The sequence below is a fragment of the Eschscholzia californica genome, unplaced genomic scaffold (genome assembly GCF_041429995.1).
Source record: "Eschscholzia californica isolate CP2 unplaced genomic scaffold, dmEscCali1.0.p SCAF_2, whole genome shotgun sequence".
Taxonomy (NCBI): Eukaryota; Viridiplantae; Streptophyta; class Magnoliopsida; order Ranunculales; family Papaveraceae; genus Eschscholzia; species Eschscholzia californica.
Window position 1 is genome coordinate 52,693,864 of NW_028238309.1, and position 9,764 is coordinate 52,703,627.

General features: G+C 35.0%; 2 protein-coding genes across 3 annotated transcripts; both read right to left on the reverse strand.

Annotated features, from left to right (window-relative positions):
• Positions 1 to 1,231: 1,231 nt before the first annotated feature.
• LOC147558936 (uncharacterized) lies at positions 1,232 to 2,364 on the reverse strand. The gene is made up of 2 exons (XM_086660689.1): positions 1,783 to 2,364; positions 1,232 to 1,492 (listed from the first exon to the last, which is right to left on the reverse strand). Exons 1-2 carry the CDS (start codon positions 2,314 to 2,316, stop codon positions 1,466 to 1,468), a joined length of 561 nt encoding a protein of 186 aa, XP_086516815.1. The 5' UTR covers positions 2,317 to 2,364; the 3' UTR covers positions 1,232 to 1,465.
• A 536-nt stretch (positions 2,365 to 2,900) lies between these two features.
• LOC147558937 (carbon catabolite repressor protein 4 homolog 1-like) lies at positions 2,901 to 9,078 on the reverse strand. 2 transcript variants are annotated; one of them, XM_086660691.1, is made up of 13 exons: positions 8,707 to 9,023; positions 8,277 to 8,565; positions 6,729 to 7,485; positions 6,133 to 6,219; positions 5,964 to 6,047; positions 5,793 to 5,879; positions 5,577 to 5,663; positions 4,601 to 4,654; positions 4,420 to 4,511; positions 4,206 to 4,320; positions 3,973 to 4,120; positions 3,657 to 3,822; positions 2,901 to 3,329 (listed from the first exon to the last, which is right to left on the reverse strand). In XM_086660691.1, exons 2-12 carry the CDS (start codon positions 8,432 to 8,434, stop codon positions 3,677 to 3,679), a joined length of 1,815 nt encoding a protein of 604 aa, XP_086516817.1. In that variant the 5' UTR covers positions 8,435 to 8,565; positions 8,707 to 9,023; the 3' UTR covers positions 2,901 to 3,329; positions 3,657 to 3,676. The 2 variants fall into 2 exon arrangements, with proteins under 2 accessions (XP_086516817.1, XP_086516816.1); XM_086660690.1 differs by having other exon boundaries at positions 8,277 to 9,078.
• Positions 9,079 to 9,764: the final 686 nt, after the last annotated feature.

Consider the following 9,764-nt stretch of genomic DNA (forward strand, 5'->3'; position numbering starts at 1 on the left):
TGATACAAAAAAAGGATACAAATAACGATTATAGGTGTGATATAACTTAGTTCTTAAAATAATTCTCTAGTTTCTTACTTTTATATGACGTTATGCTACATTAACATATTCAACAATAAAAAAATTATTTTTCGTGTTGGAATTACATTTACTTTTGAATACGCCCCACTCCTTTGTATATATCAAAATTATTTTAGATTTTGGTCTACATAGATTAAAAGAACTAAAACGAGATGAAATGTTTTTTTTTTTGAATCCTAGAGATGAAATGTTGTACATGCAATTTAACATAGAAAGAAAAAAATAGAAAGACAAATAATACTACAAGAGGGATGCAAAAGTAAAGAAAGTTGATAAAGTTTTAAGAATCATTAATAACTCCTAGAGTTATTGAAAACAGTGAATATTAATGAGAGAAAGAAAAGTGTAGAGAGATATACAGAGAGGGAGTGTGAAGAAGTCATTGAAGCCAATGAGATTTAGTGAGAGAAAGAAAAAGTGCACAAACAAAGAGAGAGAAAATAGAAGTGAGGTTAATTATTGAATTGAGAGGGACGTCTATGTTCTCGAACCCGTGACGTCTCTGTTCGCCCGTGACTTCGTCCCAGCTTCCCGAGAAAGCTAATTTGAGAAGCCACAAATTGTGGCTTCTGCTTTTTAGTTAAAAAGTGCTTTTATAATTTTTGAAAAGCTGTACTTTTTTTTGACAAACGCGACTAAATTTTAAAAGCACTTAAAAATAATTGAAAAGCTGCTTTTTAGCCGCTTTTAAGCTAAACCAAACGCGACCTCTCTAGTAACTTGGATTGGCGTTATAATGAAACAAAAGTGATAGGGGGACCGACATTTTTGGCGTGAAAGCGGCGTGAATCGCCATCCAACAGGTTGGATTCACGTTGATTTCATCAAGAGAGAGCGATAATGAAATTTCATGGTTTTGATTCCTAAGAAAGCCGGCTTTTTAAGCTGTCCCTCCCAGGGGGCTCGGTGGGAGGAAGACAGATCTTAAATGGAGTTTTGGGGGCTGAGTGAGACTACGGTATCGTGTGTCAATAACCTGTGGAGGTGTGATGACGAAGGCGCACTTTATTAAGCTAATGACAGAATAATTTAGGACTTCCTTTGTGAAGATGGTTTCGGGTACAAATGGAGAATCTTGATTAAAAACAGTTCACAAGCTATCATTACAACACCTTCTTTATAATCTTCCTTTCTTTCTCACAGATAGAGCTTGGTAGATAAAATTTGAAGTTATTGATGAAAAGGAGAAATTCGACGATCCAAGCTTTACACAAATGATGAAAGAACTTAATATCCATTTCCATCGTATAATTCTACAACAAATATGGTATTCACACTATTGTTTCATCATCGAAAACTTACAAATTCTTTTATTTGAATTCACATACATGGTCATATTGCCAAGCTTCCTTATCTAACAATGGAACTTCAAATATTCAAACTTCTATGATAGGAGAATACCACCTTTACCCTACAACCCAAGTTCAAAATATGTTCATGTTTCAAATCATACATATATAAATATCATCTAAGGTAGTGGTTTTTTTCCAAGTCAGATTTGAAACCCGACTCAAGGTCTGACTCATGTATGACTAGATTGTTGATTTTGGTTCATTTGAGTCAGATAAGTCAGATGCACAAATCAAGACAAACCTTCAAAATTCCAAATCCCCAAATTTTGTCATCTAATTATACAAAATTCTACAACAATTTTCAACAAACTAATCAGAAAATCAAAATACTTTATAGTTGTGAAGTTACCTCAGAGATCAAATCACCATGATTACTTTCATGACAAGCTTTGTTCTTACAAGAAGGAATTTCTTGAAACTGATCTAAAGGTAACTTATGTGATAAAATCCCAACATGAAATTCAATGGAATTTGAATCATAATCAACTTCAATTTCATTAATAGTTACCCATAAAAACAATTTCTTAGCTTGAATTCCAGTAATATCTGAAATTGAACCATATTTCAATTTCCCAGTAATCTTCTTATCGTAATAAGTGAGATAATCAAAGTGAACATAACAAGGGCTATTAAGTTCGACTTTGAAATCTCCATTTTCAGAAAGAGAGTAGGATTTTACAGAATCGGGAAGAAGACCCTTTGGGAAACCGAATTTAGTGAGAAGTTCGTGAACATTATTAGATGGGTTTGAATTTAATTCAATTGAGATGGGTTCTGAAATGATAGAAGCTTGGTGATGATGGGTTGTTGATAGAAAGAAGAGAGATAAAATACAGAGGATGGTTGGTGTTTTAGAGAGAGAAAGTCTCTGGAAAAATGCCATTTTTTTTTCTATGTAGTTGTTGGAAGAAAGAAGAAGAATAAGGAAGGGGAAAACCAAAGAGGAAAAGAGTCCACCAGCTCACAGGTCAAACATCAATTTTGGTAAAAAAAAATTTGTGCTAGTAAGGCATTTACCGGCTCCATCTGCGCTAAATCGAAAAGATACCTCTGATTTAGATGTTCGGTCATCAGTATTATCTTACCGAAGAAAACAGACAGTAATATTTTGTAAGGATAATTTTTAGTTCGCACAAAAAAAGTAATATAAAGATCGAAGAGATTCAATATGAACAAGAAGTTGACAATGAATCATCAACATAGATTTATATGTGTTTACATGGGTTTAAATCATAGGCTTGTGCTCAAGGCTAAAAAAAATTTGAACATAAAATTGGAGTGAAAAAATAAATAAAATAAAAACATCTCTTCAATCAAGACCAATACAAAATTTGATAATTTAAACGTAGAATTAAGTAATTAACCATCGTATATCCTCTGTAACATTAGATGCATATGTTGTAAAAAATTAAAAATTAGAATTCCAAATGGAAATGCTAATAGTATTGAAAAAAATATTTGCAGATATTCTCCAAAATTCTCAGTAAATTGCAACTATTAATTATTCATTATCTAAAGGAGCCATCACAATTCCAATAAAAAAAAAAATTAATAATGATTATTTCAAACTTCTTTTTTCTGGTACACTTCCCATTGGATCACAGCTCCAAGAGCATAAAATTTGAATGGAAGTGTGGGGAAGAAAAAAGATGATTGGGTTGGGTGAGGTCACAACAGAATATCTCATTAACTTATCGATTGACACAGACATACACTAGTATACAAACAGGTAAGTAGATCCTTAATGGTTGTTACCCGAAACGATCTTGAAATACTGACAAGAAACTATGGGGGATCATTGAGATCCGTTCTCCTGTCCAACATTTTTTTATGATGTCTAGTCTAGTCCATAATCCTCTTCTCCTATCCGGGGTGGTCAGCTTTTGAAGCTCCTACCTGCATATTACAAGATGAAATGGTGAAATCAGAGATGGATCAAATAGTGTTACATCAAGTAATATAGAGACAAGGCTGAAAACGAGAACAAGTTCTGCAATCCTTTCATATGTCATTAGATGACATGGGTACAGTAAATAGTATCGCCTAGGCGTGGCCGAAACCCAACAACCGACCATTGATGGGTGCAAATTGTAGTATTGAACTAATATTTGAGTGTATTAATTTGTGTCGGCAAATTGAAATCATAAATTGAACCACCGTAACTAACTTGAGTATAAAATTAACATCGGAAGATAGGAAGGTTTTGAAGAATCAGTTGCATACCCTATATATATCCTATAACATCAACGTCTTGTCCTCGGCTTGCAACGAAATCCGGCTAATAATGCTATGTGATCAGAGGACCATTCCGGAGAAGGGAGTGCTGTATCCTTCCGTAGGCTTTCCTCGTCCAAGAGCTCCAATAAGGATTCTACCGTCAAAGAATCCGCTGAAAAACCACGACTTGACATATTAGATATTCTTTTCAACAATACTCCACACGAGTCTCAACTCTCAAGCTTGTAATTTACGTGTACCCACAAAAAGGAAATATATACATATATATGCAGCGGAGCACGAGGCCACACAAAAATTCTACCTGTGTAAAATATGTAATCATGTGTGCCAATAAAATCTCTGGTACAATTTGTGAACAAAGGTTCATTTGTTGTCGGGTCCATTTTCTTCCTTTGTTGTTCCAAACTGCGCCCAACACCCATTCTTGCGAAAGATGAGTAAGCACTCACCTGTTAAAAGAAATGATTTCAGTAGTTAATTATAGAAGCAGCAAATCACTTTGTAAAGGAGCAACTTTTCTGGTAGCAAGATTACCAGTGGAAGCTGATGAGATAACTTGTTAGCAGGGCGCAAGATTCCAAGAGGGTCTACTGCTAAATCAGGATGCATGGGATCAACTTTACCCATCGCAAGAAGTGCATGAGGAGCACTGCAATCAAATTTAGTACTTCCATTGAGACACAAGATTGTCCTGGGACACGTTACCTACTTTAAAGAGTTTTATTGGTAAAAGATCCATGTTTTATACCTCCCAGGAACTGAATTAAAGTCCCCACAAACTATCATTGGGATTTCGGCGCTCACAGCTATTTTCTCCAAACCTTTCAGGAGAGTATGAACCTACTATGACAAAAAAAGAGCCCTTAGAGGCTCCGCTTAAAATGCAAACCATATAACCTTTGTAGGAAGAGAAAGTGTTAGATAAGAACCTCCCACAGCTTAACATCCTTTAGATCTTGGTCAACACTCACATGTGTATTGGCCTGTTCTCCGGTGAAAGAAAGAAGAAAAAAATAATTACTTCTCGATAATGAGAACATCTATGCTTTATTGAGTATATTTTAGTCGTAGCCAGACAGCTTATTACTATTTTAGCTTGCATGTGTCAGCTAAATCTATTCCGGGACTATATTACGTTATGAAATTAATTATGAGAAGTTTCTGAAGAAAAATAAATATAACTACCGTTTACAGCTTAAGATATTTATGCATTTGGAAACCTAAAATCACCCGTTCTTGAGATGTCATCATACGACATTTCACACTTGGAACAATATTTTAATTTTAAAGAGCAAATGTATGCATTGGTGGTTTAACACAGCATTTATGTTCACTGCTTTCAGACCTCTTCCCTCAATACTTTTTGAAAAATTGGAATCAATGATAAGACATCCGTTCATGCTTTCTTGACATCATTGGAAACCACTCAAAAAGTTCACTCAAAACATTCTGAGGTATCCATTTCTAATATCGTTTTTTGGGAAGTGTTTCTGATACGTAAGTGCTTTTCAATGATATCAAAATATGCTTTTCATTAATTGGTAAAACCTCCCCGACGGAACAAGTTCAAGTCTATACCGTTCGACATATCCAAGGAACATAAGAAATAAAGATATGCTGATTGCCTGATTATAAGATAATCAATGCATTTACAGGCTCAGCCCTGCCAGCAACTTTACAGGCCAGCTATGAATGCATAAGTCATAACCCTGACTTAAGGCAATGAAATAAACTAGCAACTTCATATAATTAGTATAAGAAGTTAAATATGTTAGTAGAACCTATATAAAAACCACATAAATGAAACAATAAAATGCAGCCAGACACTCAAACTAAAGAAAATTGAATCATATGAGAAGAGTGCAGGATAAAATAGAGAAAGGAAGTAATGGTCAGTTTGCGTACCACACAAAGAAGTTGTCGTTTTTCAGGAGTATCAACCCCGTAGTTACTAAATTTTGCCTCCAGAACCTCTATAAGAGCAACATTATCCTATGCATAATGAATTGTCATTTGTCAGAAAGCAATCAGACTATGAGAGACTAACGGGAACCTACAAAAGAATTTAAGTACAAAAATGACTAATGGATGAAGACAGAATTAATAATACATTAAAGACACCTTAAGAAGCCGACTTAGTGCAGCTTTCTTCTGTGTGAATGGGATCACAGCATCAGTCAATGACTGTGCGGCCTTATTGAACTCGACCTGCGTGCAAGCGTTAAACCTGTTCAACACTTCAACCTCCGTACGAACAGGAAAGACAAATCTAATAGTAAAACATCTCCATACCTCATATTTCTTCACATGGGTAAATCTGTCTCTACGGAAAAAGGTTGCACAACCATCTACTGCATAGGCAGTTCCAGTGAAAACCTACAACACATAAAAAGAAACCTGAGTTTATATATGAAAAGGTCAGGAGGTTACACCCGAAATAGAAACAGATCCGGGAAAGAACCTCTGCTGTCTTTTTCTTGTAAAGAGCTTGGTAACCATGTTTATCAAGTTCGGGAGCAAAAAACCCTTCGAAGTGGTCACTCTGAACCTGAAAGAAGAAGCCGTAAAGAATTTCAATGGAATGTGCAAATCAAACCATTACAGAGGTCTGATTATCTTGAACCCAGATAACAGCGATTATCCCGTGATATGACCACAATAATTTTATTAGTTATTTAAGCATATAAGGACTATCTCATAAAATTTCTCACTTAGTTCTTCATTATTCATATACTAACCATCCTCATCAGGTAGGGTAGTTCTATAATAAACCTGTGTCGTTGGTTTCAGACTCGGGTCTGTCTTAACCAAGGCCTTTTGGATAAATACTTCTATACATAATAACATAATCAACCGTTCTTATATGGCAAAGAGGCTATTGAACTAACAATCCACAGTTCCATACTAAAAAAAAAATGAATAAACAAAAAGATGAAGACATTAAAACCAAGGGCAAACTCAAACCAAGCCACGACTCACGAGTTACTTGCGGTTCTGGTTGCATAGGAAGCAACCATAGCAACCATACAGCGGTAAATGACTTAAGATTTCAAGTACCTCTTGAAGACAAACAATATCAGCATGATAACCCACAATCTCGCGCAATAAATTCTGTCGACGGTAAGGCCAAGAAAGAGCCCAAGAGGGACAATAACTGAATACATCATTTGTAGCATACTGATCAGAGAGTATGTTGTATGAGAGCACAGTAAAGGTTTCTGAGGATGTAGGACGACTCTCTATATCCAAATGCCCCATCACATTAACGTTGTTAACCTGAATCAAGTGTCGAGGACTAGGGGTAGGAGCTGGGATGACACGAGATGTCAAAACAGTATTAACATGTCCAGCAGGCAATTTAGTTTCTGCATCCACTGCTAAACATTCAAATCTAAGAACATGACCAATATCATCAGCCGTGGGGGTGTATGTTTTCGAACGTCCAACTTCAAACCATGTTTCACCACCGCTCTTTTCTGTTATAGTTATTGGATATAAAGTAGTAGAACCATTATTTGTACTTGAGTTATACCCTATGCTTGATGCTGAACTAGTATTGCTAACACCAGATCCCTGACTATTTAATCTTCCAAATAGCTCTTCCTCCTCCGTTCCATTTTCATTTACAGAACTAGCTGCCCTCTCATGTAAGATACGATGATGCCGCCATGCATCTGAAAAGCACTTAGAAGAACAATGGTAACTTTTGGCAACAGGCACTTTAGCCTTAAGACAACCCAGACACTGAAAGGTTGCTTGTTCAGATGGATGTACACTGCAAACGACAACTTTTCTGTCACTCTGGATGCGATACCTGTCATGTAAATCAGAAAGAAGCCGACATGTAACACATCTGACTATGCACGAATAGCCCAGACATTATGGTATAAAATTAGGATTTTCAGCGACTTGGTAAGATAAAACCAGAAGCCGTTGATTATAACTTATGTAAGTGATTGTGATGAACTAGCGGTACCACAAATATGAAGTTTTACATAGAAACTAATATCAAGCACGAAATTAAGACAGTCAATAACTTATGAGACAATTTCTTAATACTAATAAAGTGAATGTAGTCTATTACCTCCAAGAATTCGATCTTTAGTGGTTTACAACTTCCAAATATAACCCAAACTATAAAAATTTGATACCCAGATAACACGTATCGTTGATATTGACCTTCCATGTTAACATTATAAGTATTTACGTAAAATGAGTAACCGTTATTCTTCTCTTACTACTTTTAGTTTCAACAGATAAGTAGTTTACATCCATACAAATTTTGCAACTCCATATTTCCCATTACCAAAATAGTTTTATAATTGACTGACATATTTCTACTTCCGATTTGCCCCTTTAGGATTCGAAGAAATCTCGTGCGTGGAAAAACACATTTTGAATATACATCAAACAAATTCATTTCTTTTATCCACAGAAGGTCAGCTAATGGAAGGACACAGGACACAATCAAACTAAAAGATTTCAAACAAAACTAGGGCAAAACCAACTCTCTATCCCAGGAAGAACACTATAATGAATAAAAAAACAACTATTGCACATGATATCAAACAATTCAAAGATAAGAGAATCAAAATGATATCATACCACTTATATCTCAAGTAGTAACCATCAAGAGGGGAAGATTCGGAAACATCCTCAGTGGTGATGGAATTATCAAGTCGTTGCAGAAGTACATATGGCGTTAGCTCACAACCTACGATTGGAATGTCAGACGGAAGATGAACTCGATACACACTCAGCATACTTCCCTCAGTTCAAGACCTAACCCTAATGAAACCTCCTGTGATTTGAATCTGTAAGAGTGACGGAAACCAGGCGAATCCGCCATTACTTCACCTTTAAAATCGTCAGCATTGATAACTTCAACTTAACCCTAGAAAATGAAATTGATTTGAATTTCAATCTAGCATGAGAAGATCCTTAAACTTAATACAAAGCTAAGATTTTTACTCCAAAAATTCTCTATCTTTTCATCAGAGAAGAAGATAAAGTACAGTAGTTCGATTAGAAGTACCTAAAATGAGAGTTCGATCGAAATATAAGCAATTAAAAGTTCAGATTGAACTTAATTAGATCAAACTCGAGATGAGAAAATCTAAGACGGAATTGAAACTAGGGTTTTATTTAGATTTCACCCTCTCTCTCTCTCTCTCTCTCTCTCTAAAATCTCTTTCTTTGGTCGTCTGTGTCTTCTCTTCTGTACAAGACAATGAGAGTTTTGACCCTCTATTTCTTTCTCTCTCTCTTCCTCAATTGGACGTACCGATGATGATTAGAGATAATGAGGAGTAACCTGAACCACTAGATTTAAAATGAATCATTTTTTTTCTTAATGGTTTTAGATGTTTTAATTTAGGCAATATTTGATAGTAACAATTAATTTCTCATTTGATTAGTGACTATTAATTTTTGACTTCTCATAATATGATTAAAAGCAATTATTGTTCATTCCACAAGAAATTAAGGTTTTACTTCATTTTTCACAATTTTTGTGGATGTTTTTCTTATTTGCAATTGTCACCAGGTTGATGATCCCGACCTTCCAAAGTTATTGAAAAACTATTAATTAGAAATGAAACAATTTCAAAAAGAATCGTAAACGAGTGAAATTTTGTAGTGGTCGTCATGTTTGTTTACCTGAAATTTTGTAGTGGTTGCTAAAAGAACGAAGATATTGGTTTGTTGTACAATTTGTCTATCTTTCTTTTTGGAAATTGACTACGATCTACGATAGTTAATACATTCGCATTGATACATCAAAGATGTGATAAAAACAAAACTGCGGAATTCAAACTCTAACAAAGAACGAGCCTATGGCCCAACTAAAATATGACCTAGAGCCCAACAACATTATTTATACCTTAATAACTCAAATTCAACAACCCAACATTATTTTTCTATCATGAAATACACGTTACATTATGTAATTATGCACAAATATAATTTATATGACCTATCAGAATTGCAAAGCAAGTTATTTTCGACTTTCTGAGGCTTAAAAGCTTTCGATGGAACTCAGTTTCTTGTGTTAATTTGACAATGTTTTTGAGCTTGGTCGTAGAATAGTTTTTA

Excerpts from the sequence above, each read along its gene's own strand:
- LOC147558937 (XM_086660690.1), bottom strand. The coding sequence starts at position 8,434 with ATGCTGAGTGTGTATCGAGTTCATCTTCCGTCTGACATTCCAATCGTA. Across the intron at positions 7,486-8,276 it reads TACTACTTGAGATATAAGTG|GTATCGCATCCAGAGTGACA; the intron begins GTATGATATCAT and ends TTTACATGACAG. Across the intron at positions 4,512-4,600 it reads AGGATGTTAAGCTGTGGGAG|GTTCATACTCTCCTGAAAGG; the intron begins GTTCTTATCTAA and ends TTGTCATAGTAG.
- LOC147558936 (XM_086660689.1), bottom strand. The coding sequence starts at position 2,316 with ATGGCATTTTTCCAGAGACTTTCTCTCTCTAAAACACCAACCATCCTC. Across the intron at positions 1,493-1,782 it reads ATGGTGATTTGATCTCTGAG|GGTAAAGGTGGTATTCTCCT; the intron begins GTAACTTCACAA and ends CTTGGGTTGTAG.